We start from the raw sequence: 16,301 nt of genomic DNA on the forward strand, positions 1-16,301 counted from the left end.
CCAATCACACGCCACTCACTTCCATGTAGCTGGGTTAAAACCGCTCCAAGCCCCACCGGTGACGCATCTGCCACAATTCTTGTTCTGCTGTTTACATCGAAGTAAGCTAGGACATTTGCGTGCGTGATCAGCTCTTTTAACTTCTCGAATGCCAACTGTTGTTCTTTGCCCCATTTGAACTCAGTATTCTTGTGGGTTAACCTCTGAATGGGTTCTGCAATGGATGACAAATCTGGGACAAACTTAGACACAAACTGGGCAAGACCGAGGAAAGATCTGGCTTCACTAACATTCTGTGGAGGACCTGTCTGTCTGATTGCTGCGACTTTCTCTTCACTGGGTTCTATACCGGTCTGTGTTACTTCGTGACCAAAAAATGTCAATCTGGGTAATCTGAATTCACATTTGTCTTTGTTCAGTGTCAGACCTGCTTCCCTCAATCGATCGAGCACAGCCAAGAGCCTCCTATCATGCTGCTCCTCCCCTTGTCCGTGAATTATTAGGTCATCTGCTATATTAGCCACGCCCTCACAGCCTCGCAATACGTCCCGGATGATTTGTTGGTACTTTTCAGGTGCTGAGGTGACACCAAACATGAGTCGCGTATATCTATAGAGACCACGGTGAGTCACAAACGTTGTCACATGTCTACTCTCCTCAGCAAGAAGTATCTGATGAAATCCCCACTTCAGATCTACACGACTGAATACTGTGCTACCATTAAGATCTAGAAGCACCTCCTCTATTGTAGGGATAGGCTGACGTTCCCTCACTATTGCCTGATTGGCACACCTCATGTCTACACAAATCCTGATATCTCCATCTGCCTTGGGTATAACCACAAGCGGTGAGACCCACCCTGTTGGTCCATCAGGAACCTCCTCTATAATTCCACTCTCCAACAATTCATCTAGCTTTCTCTCGACTTTCTCTCGTACACCGAATGGAATCCTGCAGACTGGCTGCGCCACCGGCTTCACCGAATCATCGATATTTAACTTCAACTCGTAATCCCTAAGAAGCCCAACACCGCTGAAAAGTTCTTTGTACTTTTCTTTGATATCAGCTTCTGTATTGACGGCATTAACGGCATGGCTAGGCCCAAGTCGTAGCAAACCAAGTTTCACTGCTGTTTCTCTGCAGAGGAGACTTCTGCCATCTCCATTTATAACTACAAAATCAGCTTTGCAGGTCACACCAGTGTCAATGGACATTATATCTGCTGTAAGTGTTCCAAGTGTTGGCAATGGCTTTGTACTTCCATAAGGAAATAAGGCTTTGGCCTCCTTTCGGGTCTGACACTGGATTTTCTGTGACTTAAGCCACTCCCAAGTTCCTTGGCCTAAAAGGTTGCATGTTGCTCCTGAGTCAACAAGGACATTTGGCAAATGAGTACCTCCAACTACAACAGTTACTATTCCACTCTTTTGGTCAGGCTTATCCTCCACTGAAAACACATAGTTAGGTGTTGAGTCTTGTCCTGATTTAGTGCTACTATCAACATAATTTGTGTTTGTCTTTCTGCCTCTTTCATTCATACTAGATGTATTTCTCCAATCACGCCGACCGTCACCTTGTCTTTGCCCCATATGGGAATCCTTAGCGAGCTTCTTACAACACTTTGACCTTGAAATGTCCAATTTCTCCACACTGAAGACACTTTCTACCTCGAGCAGGACATCTCCAATCTCTGGCTAAGTGATCCTCCCGACCACAATTGAAACAGCCCCTCTTCTCGCTACTAGTGCTCCCTTTTAAATTTACCACACTGTTAACCTGCTCTGAACTTATGTCGCCTCCCCTTGCCCCATCGTCAACAACAGTGTTCACTTGTCCTGAACCACTGTTAGCCCCCATTGCTTCCATCTGCAAATTAACTGCTTCCTGTGCCCGAGCTGTAACTAGTAGATCATTCAAAGTAACACTGCCTTCCTTTTCTAAAAATTTCCGACGCAATTTTGCCGAGTAACATTTGTCAATCAATTGATCCCTGATGTACTCATCTTCCCGCTCTCCAAACTCACACGAAGCGGCTCGTAGTCTGAGCCGACAAACAAATTGATCGACAGTTTCTTCATTACTCTGACTAATTTGCCGAAACAAATGTCTCTCAAACGGTACGTTAGCTTTAGGAATAAAATAGTCATCCAGTACCTTGAAAGTTTCGGCGTAGTTCTTCTCTGCACCATCAGGCACCAGTGTGAAATAAACTTCCTGTACATCGAGTCCAGCTGTGTGAAGTAACAGGCCACATTTCTGCGAGTCATTCGTGATCCCTTTACCAAGCGCGTATAACTGAAACGCTCTTTTCCATTTTCTCCATCGTTGCGAAACCGAATGCGGATCTCCTTTAACTTGAAAAGGCTGCAAACTGCCTACTTCCACAGCCACTGGGGTCGACACCCCACTACTTGTGCTCGCCGAACCGCCATCTCCCTCACTCGATTCTCCGCCAGGCATTGCAAAAAAGTATGTCCCCTCCAAACACAAAATGGTAAAAAGAAACTAGCACAAGGACATTCCTCTCCATCCCATCCTCGTCGCCAGATGTGATATTCGGATATACAGCGATGAAAACCCTCGATGTCCTTTGATTTTGAATGCTTTAATCAACACACTATCCAAGATGGCAGCCAACGAGTATCACAACAACAACTTTCCCTAGGCATCACGGGATGCCTACAAACACAGCCTTTCGCACTTCCGGTACAATACACTACAAAAAGCTATGTAAGTTATATATCCCAGAAGCGCTCAGGCATTACACTGAATGCCAGGACTTCAGCCTGGGTGAACCAGAAAGGACACACAACACTTCCCTATATTGACCATGAATGAAAAGCTATGTATGTTGTATATCCCAGAAGCACTCAGGCATTACACTGAATGCCAGGACTTCAGCCTGGGTGGACCAGAAAGGATAGACAACACTTCCCTATATTGACAATGAATGAAAAGCTAAGTATGTTATATATCCCAGAAGCGCTCAGGCATTACTCTGAATGCCAGGACTTCAGCCTGGGTGAACCAGAAAGGATAGACAACACTTCCCTAGATTGACCATGAATAAAAAGCTCAGTATGTTGTATATCCCAGAAGTGCTCAGGCATTACACTGAATGCCAGGACTTCAGCCTGGGTGAACCAGAAAGGATAGACAACACTTCCCTATATTGACCATGAATGAAAAACTATGTGAAACTTTGTTATATATCCCAGAAGTGCTCAGGCATTACAGTCAATGCCAGGACTTCAGCCTGGGTGAACCAGAAAGGATAGACAACACTTCCCTATATTGACCATGAATGAAAAGCTATGTAAGTTATATATCCAAGAAGCGCTCAGGCATTACACTGAATGCCAGGACTTCAGCCTGGGTGGACCAGAAAGGATACACAACACTTCCCTATATTGACCATGAATGAAAAGCTATGTATGTTGTATATCCCAGAAGCACTCAGGCATTACACTGAATGCCAGGACTTCAGCCTGGGTGGACCAGAAAGGATACACAACACTTCCCTATATTGACCATGAATGAAAAGCTATGTAAGTTATATATCCCAGAAGCACTCAGGCATTACACTGAATGCCAGGACTTCAGCCTGGGTGGACCAGAAAGGATACACAACACTTCCCTATATTGACCATGAATGAAAAGCTATGTATGTTATATATCCCAGAAGTGCTCAGGCATTACACTGAATGCAAGGACTTCAGCCTGGGTGAACCAGAAAGGATAGACAACACTTCCCAATATTGACCATGAATGAAAAGCTAAGTATGTTATAAATCCCAGAAGTGCTCTGGTATTACTCTGAATGCCTGGACTTCAGCCTGTGTGAACCAGAAAGGATAGACAACACTTCCCTATATTGACCATTAATGAAAAGCTAGGTATGATATATATCCCAGAATTGCTCAGGCATTACTCAGGCATTACTTCAGCCTGGGTGAACCAGAAAGGAAAGACATAACTTCCCTCTATTAACAGTGAATGAAAAACTAAGTTTGTTATATCCCAGAAGCTCTCAGGCATTACGCTGAATGCCATATAAATCTTAGAAATATGACAAATAAATATATATCTCAGAAGTGACCAGGCAACACTAAACAAAATAATATTGTTACAGGATAAGACTTCAAGAAAATAGATTTTTTTAAATGATACAATGTTGACTATGCCTTACTTCAATGGGTGCACAGAATTTAAAAATTAAAATGTCATACACTGCAGGCAGAACACATAAATTAACATCACATGGCTCCTCTTCAAGGAGAAAGAGCAAGTCATCTCTTAACCCCTTCCATCTGAAACAGACAGAAAAAAAAACAGTGAATAAAGTTTCCACCTTTATAATCCAAGCTTACCATATTTTTGCTGGTAACTGGGTAAAAGTGAAGACCAGCTCCCCTAAAAGTCTGTCGGCCAACTGTCGGCCAACTGTCGATCGGCAGTATGCCAACTGTTCATCAAACTAAGTATCCCAAGTGAGATTTAAAGACATGTATTCCAATAGAAAGTGAAATACCATACTGCAAGCTGGAACTTTTTATGCATGTCAATGCAGAAATGCAGAGTTGTACCTACCCCCCAATATTTGCTTTGCTCTTTAGGAAACACTCAGCAAAGGCTTCCCCAAAAGGAACATCAGGAGAGGCACATTCCTACAAATAAATTGCATGTACCACTCAATAATGAATTAACTGAGCTAAAGTCATATAATGTTCACTACTAATGGTAGATATATAATCACTGTTCACCACAGATAAAATATGTTCACTTTTATGGACACCTTTCATCTGCCTCTCTGTAAAGTCAAGAAAGCCAAGAAAGCTCTCACTAATTGATTATAAATAAATTGCAGAACAAATACCAGTAGGCTGAATATGTTTTGTGTTATTGTATAATTCCACTATGATGCATGTCATTTAGCATTGCAGGTATAACCTACCTTAATAACTTTGCAGAATACACAGCATTCTGTGTCCAATCGTTGCTTGCAAAGTTCATTGATATATTTTTTGGCATCACCAGCTCTTTGCTTGAGCAGCATTATCAGTGTTTTGTAATCAAGAGTAACTGTCATGAAAAAAGACAAGAAGATAACAAGAGGTTAAAGTTAAAATAGCTACACCAAATATCTCAAATATTATACTTTCCCAGATATTTTCTAACACTGCCAAGCATAAAATGGATTCAATAATTACTATCACGTAGCTAGACATGTAACATAAAAACATTGCAAAAATAAAAAATAATAAGATAAAAAAATATAAAGAGTCAAGATTGGCACACACAAATAACCTGGAAATTTAACTTTAAAGCATCTTCCATTAACTACTATTCCAGTTTTCTCAATGGCATCCCTCTGGCGATTTAAATCTTTTGTCGTAGAAAAATAGAAATGAAATAAATTATAATACTGTCAAGACCCTATCAAGGAAACAAACCCGAAATTTCTCCTAAAGTAGCCATAAAAAGTGATCATAGCTAGAAGACTTAGAGGCTCAGCGTAAAATCAAACTCAGCCAATTATGTGATTTTCCTGCCAAGCAGAGATGAGTTCTGATACACCGTGAAACCAGCATTCACAACAAAACATAAGACAGCAAACTCACTTTTTCCAATCTTAATAAAAATATAAACGTTATGACTTACCCCGGTTCGTCTTAGCTTGAAAATGCTAAGTAACGTTTGCCAAGCTTTTCTTGATCCAGGATCAAGAATTTATTTTATCGATCAACCAAAGATATCTCACCACTTCTCCTTCTTCGAATTTCTGCCGGAAGATGGTAGAAACAACTCCAAATAGAGAGGCGATGGCCACTTTGTTGTTCTGAACATATCGGTCATCCAAGCTTCCGCCATTTTTTAAAGCTGGACCGTACAAAACGCTTGGAAAATGTGCCACCAACAGGCTACTTCAAAAAACTTGCTGACTCTTATGCCACATTTCTTGAAATTTAAGATAAACCATTCCCTTGACTCATCTGGTGGAGAATGAAGCAATTCAACCCTTCGAAGTTTCAAGGGATCCATAACTGCACTCGACCGCGGGAAACTAAACATTCCCGCTTTTGCTTACGCATATTAATATGAAATCCAATCTCCAAATGTCAATAGGCCGATCCAGCCCCTAATAAAAAAAAGGCTTCATTGTACCCAGCAGGAACAGAGATTGTACAAATTCAAGCAACTACTCAGATTACTGCGAGCAATTATCGAAAAAGGCTGTCAAGGCGATGATGGAAACTTATCCGGTTTATGACGTCACTCCATAGCAACCAGCCTTTTCGAATATTTGAACTTCCGTTTACCTGTGGCTCGTGATGTTTCTCGCGGATTGTCATGTTGCTACACCAGTTGGTGGGTTCATCGGCCTTCTTCAGTTTTCCGCAGTTCACCATGTCATCCAGTTTTGCTTTTACTTTCTCAAGTTTAGAAACTGGTATTCTGTGGACCCCTGCATGACATGGGGTGACAGAGGGGTCCAGGGTCAAGTGGACTGGTTGGCCCACAGTTCCCAGATCTTCGAAGTTATCTTTGTTTGCTGATATCAGGTCTTCTTTTCTGAGGAAGCCTGGTTGCAAGTCTGCAAGGGCAAATGGCTGTTGAGGTCTCAGCTGAGCTGAAGTGGCCATATGGACATGGTTTTAGTTAGGTTTGGTGGGAGTTGTTGTGGAGGAGAATACCTTGTTGCGGTGAAATTTTATGAGACCAAGACGTTCACTGTCTCTGCCGCTGATCAATGCTGATTTTCCAGGGATGTCCTTAGAGTCCATTATTTGAAATTCCAAAGTTTCAAAGTGGGAAACTCCTTCACAGGCCCAGCTGACCTTACCAAGTGGGTAAATGGCTTTTCCAGAATAAGGAAATATCTTCGCATCAGAGGGTTGCAGTGGGGCATTTTCAGACATTTTCCTGTAGATGGATGACGGAACTGTATTGCATGTAGCTGCTGAATCCACTTGCATTAACACTTTTATGGTCTTGGTGGGACTGATGGAGACAGGGAGCCAGGTAAAGTATTTATCGTCCGTTGTGGAGTCGGTGGCATGGTGAGCAAACAAAGAGAAAGAGTGCATGACGTAGTCGTCGTCATCATCAGACGAGTAGGATGCGGTGTGTCCGTTGTGAGCTGGTGGACATAGTTTCCATGCTTTGTGGGTGGACGCCTGTTGGGTTTTGTGTGCTTCTTCTCGAAATCTGTTTTAAACTTGTCTTTGGAAGATCTGCAGACTTTTGCAAGGTGGTTTTCAGTCATGTAGCAATTGGTGCAGTAGGTGCCTGGTTTGGAAGCTGGGCAATCTTTGCGGGGGTGTCTGGGACCTCCACACCATCCACATTCTCGACCGACACGCCACCGATAGGTAAATGCTCTAGTATCGGTCGATACATCGGTCGATACATCGGTCGATAGTATGTAGTTTATAATTAATTAGAAGCAACACTGGCGGAAACCAATTGAATTCCTGGTGGAAAAGCATTTAGGACAGTCTCAGAAAGCGAAAGCTTCTGAGACTGTCTTCATGGGCTTCAATGCGTCTTTTCTCGGAAACGAGTACGATGACACTTCTCGTTTTTCTTTCTCGCCAAAGTTGAACTGATCTTTACCTTACTGCATGACAAGTTTTAAAACAATCTGAACGTGGGAACATTTTGGTCGCGAACGTCCTTAATTAAAACTAGAAAATAAAAATGCATTTTGAGCAACACTGCCCTAGCTCAATTCGAAACTTTTTTTTATTATATACGCCCCTCCCCCATCCCATTTATAAGCCTCCATCAAAAACCTTTTAAGCTTATAAGCAATTTCTACATACACTAAGCAACATATGACAATCTGCGGTCTTTCCTTACACTTAGGTAGCACGGAAAGCCGTAACACTCTAGAACAAAAGCTCATCTTTCAAACCGGCAGTCTAAATCCCACAAGGATCAACGAACGCTTTTAATTCCACTAATTTATTCGTGTTTTTCTCGTTGCCATGTTCCCACCAATAACGTAGATCCATTTTCTGCCTTTAAAAGCACACACAACCCACAATTCCTCTATTCGCTCCGACGAAAGGGCTAACGCTCGAAACGTCAGCTTTTGTAATCGTTACGGTGGCCAATTTACCATTTCAACTTTGTTGATATATCCAAATTATTTCGTTACTCCCACCGACGCAGCCCCAAACAGTTTCTTTCGAAACTATCAGCCTTTATTCATTTGCCTTAAAGAAAAATAAGGATAGGGTGGCTCGACGTGATAGCGAGAATGAAGACCGCCAGAGTGATGATAGTGTCGAAGAGATCAAGGAACTTGCCCGAAAAAAGTCTAGAGGTATGTAAAAGAATCTGTTCTTGTGCCCAACTTTTGCATAATTGCTACATGTGAGTTCGTTGTATTTCCGAAGACATTGTTAAAAAAAGAGATTGCGTAACGGTACCCGCGGGTGACAGTTTAAAATCGTTAAAGTGTACGTACGGAAAGATAAACAACACGCAAAAGAGTGTTAATTTTTCCGCTTTACATCGCGCGCAAAATGGCTTGGCTTCACGTACGAGTAGTGCGCTCAAATAAAGGGCATGCATATTGCTCCCGTCAGCGGTTTCAAAAACCTATTTAATTTATAGGGGAGAAACACATCCACGGCCAAATATTATTAAAAGAATGTAAGACGGCGGGTAGTTTTGAAAAAGAAATACGTTCTCCTACAAATATTTAATCGGAACAAAAATTGGATCATACTGCAGATTTTGAGTTGAAAGCTGTTGAAACTGTTAGGACTGTTAGGGCCCAGTCCCCTTGGACACTCAGCAGTTTAGTTTGGCTATTTATTAACGTCTGTGTTGCCGCAAATGTCGCATATCCGTGGGGTTTTGGCAGTAGAATATCGTATTTGAATATCGTATTACTAAAGAGTTTAAAAGTCGGGCCCTTCTTAGGTCCGCAACCCCTCAAGACTGTAGCAAGCCACCACCACTAATTTAATGTCATTCTGTTGCTAAGGACCAATTACAGGCCTCAGCCTTAGTGGCGTCCACGAAAGGTATGAGGGGGTCCTGGACTTCTTGCCAAAAAAAATTTCTCCCTTGCCAAGGCAATGAGGGAATATGGTGTGCCTAGGAACACTTTAAGAGACTACCTAGGAATATGTGAGTTAAAGATAATTGACCCTGACAAGTACAAAACAGTTGTACAGCAGGAATCGGAAAAAAGCGGGAAAGCGTCGGTTAAGTGCATTGAAAAGAGTTGTCGGTTAGCCTCGGAAAGAATATCGGGCTCAGGCTAATAAGATGAAAGGAGAAGGCAAACTACTGCCTATCTACCCCGAAGAGGATTTTTAGAATACAAAAGATTAGTTAAGATGAGCTGAAAACCGGTAGTTTCTTGCGTTGTTTACCACATAGCAGTTTAGATCAAATAAGCTGTAACATTTGCTTTTGGTTTCGTTAATGTTAGACTGGTTGAGTTGGATGTTTACGTCAAACGAAAAAAGGCTGCTTAGCTGCTTCGCGTACATATGTCCACTATATTGTGATAATCTGGTTTACAATGTTAATTTAAAAAGCACTTTTCGCTGACATTTTTTCCCAATATTTTCCGTAATTAGTTAACACGAAGCAAGTGTTAAATGTTGAAAAGAAAATAATATGATAGCACATGACTGATGCATCACAACAAAATATCCCAGTCACGTTTTCCATCATGAAACCTAATCCTCTTTACGTTAAAGACAACGAAGAACAAACTTGTCACGTGTTAATTAAGTTTGCTGAAGAGTAAAAAATAAAACAAAGTCAGATTTTGTTTTTTCTATTTTATCTTGTTAATTGTTCTTTGTTAATGAAGTTTGCTGAAGAGCAAAAAATAAACGAAAATGAGAGATTGTTTTTTCTATTTTATTTTGTTAATTTTCCGCCAAAAAAAAATTAAAAGCCGGATCCATCCACAACAGCGTTAATCAATTGCTGTGGGCCATTGGGGTTTCTCGCGTTTTCTTTCCCCAGAAACGACCGATAATCGCTGAGGTATCCCTGATGTGCACTATTATATCGGCATGTTGGCAGATTTAGAGATATACTGTCAACCTTGTATGGTGTTGCTGTGTATTCGCCGAATTGTATGAACATATCCACCGAAACATCTGTCTGCCTACCGAAATATCGGTCGATATATTGTTTGATGTATCGACCGATATATCGACCGATACTAGATACTATCTACCGATATATTGACCGATACTATCGACCGATATATCGACCCATACTAGATACTGTCGACCGTTAGTAAATACTATCGACCGATGTATCGACCAAACTATCGCTCCGACGAAGGGCTAACGCTCGAAACGTCAGCTTTTATAATCGTAACGGTGGAAATTTATACCATTTCAACTTTGTTCTTATATTCAAATCATATCGGTAGATATATCGACCGATACTAGAGCATTTACCTATCGGTCGCGTGTCGACCGATGTAAAGTGCCGGTGAAGCATCAGTGAAATATCGGTGAAGTATCGGTGAAGTTTCGGTCAAGTATCGGTCAAGTGTCGGTCAAGTATCGGTCAAGTATCGATGAATCGCCAAGTATATTGACCGATAGGTGTATTGGTGGATACATCGGTCGATACTCCACCGATATATCGACCTGTACTCGATCGAGTATCGACCGATACTCGGCCGAGCATCGACCGATGTATCGACCGATATATCGGTTGATACATCGACCGATATATCGGTCGAGGCCCCCCCCATAAGATACGTGATCCAAATATTTAACACGTCGTCTGGAAGAGCGAGGTAAAATGCAGCAATTTCGCATTGTGCTTTGTTTTCAACCCAGTGGTCTGGGGACGTTGGACTTTTGCTTGTGTCTCGCCGGGATCGTTGAAGCAAGCACCAAGCGTTGAATTTTCTACGCCAGATTCGTACGCTTGCGGCGTTGTTATCAGTGAGAGTTAATTTCGGAGGCTTGCTGTCGGTCATGTGCTTCGTGTTCGATGAGTGCGAGTATGCCTTTGAGTAACTAAATGGAGTTGCGGTTCGCCAGATTTCCCAGGTTGCGTTGGCAGTCTTTTTGGCAGGAGGTTTGTTTGTTTGTTTTTATGATTCCACTCCTGACACCAAGTTGGGTTTCTTGAGCGGGAACCCATTCGCTCCGACGAAGGGCTAACGTTCGAAGCGTCAGCCATTATAATCGAAACTATCAGCCTTTATTCATTTGTAACTGGAGACTTTATTACCCAGACCATGATGCATAGCGCACTGTAAAAAATCATAACAAAGAAGTCTCACAACTATGAAACTTTCTACAGGCGCTTATGAAGTCTGATAAGAGTCCATCGTAGCATTCGTACATCTGCTCCGATAGAAGCCTTTCCAAATATATTGTCAAGAGCACGGAGCACAGCTACGGGCCTATAGTTGATCTCACAAAACTCGTCGTCTTTTCTATACAAAGGATTCACCATGCCCATCTTCCTGCTTTATTCCTTGTACCTTAAGCCCTGAAAACTTGTAGCAGAGGAGTCTGTAACCTGACTTCTTTCGTGTACGACTGTGTGATGACCTGCATAAAGTTTTAATGTAAATAGCAACATTATCGTTACCAATATTACAGCATGTAATGTTATTTGAATGGCATTAAATACTCAGGCTCAAGCTCTCAATAGTGCATGTTGCTCTTAAAAATGCTGATATCCAGACTAAACATTGATATACATGTAAGGAATTGGTCACTAAATGTGTGAGTTTTAAAGGTTGGGAATGTGGAGAAGCAAGGATCCATCCTCAATAAGAACTGAATTTAATGGGCACCCTCCTCTTTTAAATCATGTCTTTACTGCCTTCTCCCTTCAATGTTTAGGGGCAGACGTAAAAAAATTTTTGAGTTTAAATATCTATTAAAAAGATTTGCCAGCTTGTTACATTATAAGTGGAAAAATGGAAGACATAGCTGTGCATTTAATGTATAACCTGAGTTGTTGCGAGAGTTATCCAATTTCAACAAATATCAGTAGTTTAGGGCGCTTATATGGCCATTCTGTAGAGGCCTGGGCCCGAGTCACTCGGTCGAGGTTAATGAATTTATACCACGTAGGTGTACGGGGTTTAGGGTCTCATTAATATTCATACTACGTAGGTGTACAGGGGTTAGGGTTGGGGTCAGGGTTGGGGTTAGGATGAAGAGAGGGGAGGGTTTTGGGGTTAGCGTTAGGAAATTAGTATTCATAACGCGTATGTTCATGTGTTGGGTTTTTGTATCTATTTAAAAAAATAATGGTTTTCAAGGTGACGTCGCAAACAAAGGGAACAAAAGAATCCAAGATGGCGGAGGGATTAAGATTTTGCGTACGTAATATTTGTAGCCGCTGAATCGATCGGTTAATTTTAGTCTTTTAATCCAGGTTCATCAAATAAACTGCATAAAAATATATTTCTGAAAGTAGAATTACACAATCGAAACTCGAAAACGCGAAGCAAAATAAAGCAAAATGAAGCTCAAATAAATCGAAATGTCGAACGCTTACAAAAAATCTGAGGGTTCCTTCTCAAAGTAACTGAAAAATGTTCGTCGAAGTCGATAGGATGAAAACGATTCCCATTCGCAATCTTCAGAACAAAATTCATCATGCACATGGCCGAACAAGATCACTCCCTCGGCCTGGTAACAACTAGAGATGCGTCATGTTAAAATCATGAAATGTCCGTTTGGAACCTACATTCCGGCCCCAGTAAATACACGCAGTTGCCGGTAGCGTTGTGTTTACTAACTAAACCTAAATGGTTCCAACCGCAGTCCTAAACTAATCTTGATTCAAGTTACTGAGTTTTCTCCTGGTCGGCTTCTAGCAGCACACACTTGTCGATGGGTCGCATCAGGATTCCACCCTTGGTTTTCACCTTGACCCTTCTGACACATCCGTCACTGTTAGGGAAGGTTTCAGTGATCCGGGCTAAAGGCCATGCAGTTCGTGAACAAGTGTCGTTTACTATGAGGACTATGTCCCCAATGCTCAAGTTTCTCCGCTCCAGATGCCACTTCGATGTTGTTTGGAGAAGTGGAAGGTATTCTTTCGACCAACGTTTCCAAGATTGGTCAGCTAAATATTGGAATTGAAGCCATCTTCTTTTTGAAAATAGATCTTCTTTCCGGAAAACTCCAGGTGTGAGGGGGACGTCTGATCTAAGCAGTAGTAGGTGGTTGGGAGTCAAGGCTTCCAGATCCTTTGGGTCCTCTGAAACCTGTGTGATAGGTCGACTATTAATGATTGACTCAACTTCAATGAGAAGAGTGGAGAGACCTTCGTCATCAAGGATCTGCTGATTGAGAATTGCGTTGAGGACCTTCCGTACAGTTCTAATACACCTTTCCCATGTTTCTCCGTGATGAGATCCTGTGGGGGGTTAAATACCCACTGAACCTCATGCTGAAGAAGATAGGTATCAATCTTCTGACGGTTCCACTCCGAGATTGCGTTGCTGATCTCCTTACTGCCCTTCACAAAGTTTCCACCATTGTCGCTTGTGATCTGTTCAGGTTTCCCTCTTTGGCTTATGAAACGGCGTAAGGCCTGTACAAATGAGTCGGTGTCAAGCGAGTGAGTCACTTCGATGTGTGCCGCCCTTATGGTCATACAATTGAAGATACAACCATATCTCTTTACCTCAGACCGTCCTCTTTTCACAATGAATGGTCCAAAGAAATCAACACTAACGAAAGTCAATGGCGGCTTGTTTTCGGTGACACGGTCTTCGGGTAAATGAGCCATCTTCTGTTCAGCAACGGGAGCTTGTCTGCGGCGACAGCCGAAACATCTTCCGTCTTCGGACGGCTGAATTGGCTCTGATAACCCAGAATCTTTCTCGCAACAAGGATAAAACGTGCTCTCTACCTGAGTGTCCTGAGGCCAAAGGACAGCACTGAATAATTAGGTCGGATACGTGATTTTCCTTGGGCAAAATGACTTGATGCTTGGCACTTTCTAGGATCGAAGCAGGTCTGAGTCGACCACCGACTAACAAGAGCCCATCAATTAGTCTAGGATCCAACTTGTAGATAGCACTGGACTTCTTGATCAACTTCGTCCGTGACTGAGGCTGGATGCAGATCATCTCGTTGTTTGTCTCCTTGCTCTTCAAGATCTCCATTTCTTCTGGGAAACTCTTTCTTTGGACATACTTGAGGATTTCCCTTTCGGCAACTTCCATTTCTTTAACCGAAATTGGTGTTGCAATTTTTGTCTTCGTTTGGTCTTTAGGATTCTTAAGACAATCACCAGAATTTCGGAGGTTTTCTTTGTACGGCAAGACCCAAAGAATAAACTTCTTTAATTTGTGCCATGAGGAGAATCGCTTCATCATTTCGTCTACCAGTTCTGGGTCTTCCTTTCGTGATGCTCCACCTGCTTTTGCTTCCTTCTTGACTTCTGGGTCCTCGTCTGAAATCCTTTCCAGAGTTTCTATGCATTTTGGCCAATGGTCTTCTGTTTTCATCAAGAACTCCGGCCCCAGTAGCCACCTCGAACTTCCAAGGAGTGTATCTGCTGTCAATCCTCTCGACACGTCATCAGTGGGATTATGTTTGGACTGGATATATCTCCACTGACATGGGCTCGAACCGTCGCGAATTAGAGCTACCCTGTTGGCCACGAATGTATGGAATCTTCTGTCTTCACTCATTATATACTTGAGTACAGAGGAGCTGTCAATCCAAAACATCGAGTCGTCGATGGGGAGCTCCAGTTCCTTTCTCATCATCTTGTCCAATCTAATGGCTATTGAGGCGGATGATAATTCTAGTCTAGGGATGGTGATTTGTTTGAGTGGCACGACTCGGGACTTGCTTGTCATCAGGGTGCAGCTGATGTTACCATAAGAATCGGTCAAGTGCAGGTAGGTCACAGCTCCGTAGCCACTGGTTGAACCATCTGAAAAATGGTGCAATTGGCTGGTCATGATATCATTGAAATTCTTCGGCTTGATGCATCGGTTAACAGAGAAACCTGACAGTTTAGGTAAATCGGCAAGCCAGACATGCCAGCGGTCTTCGTCATCTCCAGGTATGGTGTCATCCCATCCTAGCTTTCTTCGGCATAGGTCTTGCAGAAGGATCTTAGCAGTCAGCACAAATGGTGCAGCCAAACCCAATGGGTCATATATAGAACTAAAAACAGCCAATATCCCGGGTCTAGTCGGGTCCCTCGGTTTCACGTTGATGTTGAACTCAAATCTGTCTTTCTGGATGTTTTCACTGGATCCCCAGTGCAGGCTCGCTTGGTAAGTGATCAAAGTTGAGCAGCTTGACTGATTTGGCTCTCTCACCTTGTGGAATGGACTCTATAACCTTTTTTGAACTTGACACCACTTCGTCAGTCGGAATCCACCATTCTGCAGAAGTTTACTAAGCTGGTCGGCTAATGTGATAGCAGTGTCCTCGGTCTCGACTGACTTTAAACAGTCATCCTTGTAAAAATTACGTTTGACGGTTTCAATAACATCACAGCTAAACTTCTCTTCATTATCTTCGGCTACCTTTCGTAATCCAAAATTTGCGCAGCTGGGTGAGGATGTTGCACCGAACAGATGAACTTGCATTCGATAATCCTTCGGGGCCCGATTAAGGTCGCCTTCTGGCCACCAGAGAAATCTTAAGGCGTCACAATGCTCAGGGGTTACTCACACCTGGTGGAACATAGATTCAATATCTGCCATCATTGCAATGTGCTCCTGTCGAAGTCGAGTTAATACTCCCAGCAATGAATTCGTCAAGTCGGGTCCCTGCAATAACTTGTCATTTAGTGATGTGCCACGGTATTTGGCTGAAAAGTCGAACACGACTCTTGTTTGGTCAGGTTTTAGTGGGTGGTGCACTGGATGGTGGGGTAAGTACCACAAAAACCCCTCTTGACGATTACGTTCTTCTTCCGGGACTTTCTGGGCATACCCTTTAATAAGCATGTCGTTGATAACAGTTGAATATCTTCCATGCAGCTCTGAATTTCTCTGTAATCTCCTTTTCAGGAGTCCCAGTCTGCGAGATGCCATAGGTCTGCTGTTCGGTAAACATGGTTGATCATCTCTCCATGGCAACGATATTTCATAATGATTGTCCTTCAACTTGACGGATTTCTTCTTAATAGAAATTGTTCTTTGATCATCTTGGGATGGCCCTAGTTCACTATCTGTAATACATTCACTGAACTCTCGATTGCAAAGTTCTTGAACTGCTCGTTCAGCTCATGGTCTGTTAAGATAAGATTTGCTGTGCATTTACTTTCCTTATGGTTGGAGCCAAGTGGACCAT

The 16,301-nt window shown here is 42.5% G+C and overlaps 2 protein-coding genes across 2 annotated transcripts; both read right to left on the reverse strand.

Annotated features, from left to right (window-relative positions):
• Positions 1–12,817: 12,817 nt before the first annotated feature.
• On the reverse strand, positions 12,818–13,767 carry LOC148738281 (uncharacterized). The gene is made up of 2 exons (XM_088749405.1): positions 13,491–13,767; positions 12,818–13,392 (listed from the first exon to the last, which is right to left on the reverse strand). The coding sequence occupies exons 1-2, from the start codon at positions 13,765–13,767 to the stop codon at positions 12,818–12,820; spliced, it is 852 nt and encodes a 283-aa protein (XP_088605531.1).
• Positions 13,768–13,774: 7 nt separating this feature from the next.
• On the reverse strand, positions 13,775–16,042 carry LOC111325153 (uncharacterized). Its single transcript, XM_022928896.2, has 2 exons — positions 15,680–16,042; positions 13,775–15,319 (listed from the first exon to the last, which is right to left on the reverse strand). Exons 1-2 carry the CDS (start codon positions 16,040–16,042, stop codon positions 13,775–13,777), a joined length of 1,908 nt encoding a protein of 635 aa, XP_022784631.2.
• Positions 16,043–16,301: the final 259 nt, after the last annotated feature.

This window comes from Stylophora pistillata, chromosome 2 (assembly GCF_964205215.1).
Source record: "Stylophora pistillata chromosome 2, jaStyPist1.2, whole genome shotgun sequence".
Lineage (NCBI taxonomy): Eukaryota > Metazoa > Cnidaria > Anthozoa > Scleractinia > Pocilloporidae > Stylophora > Stylophora pistillata.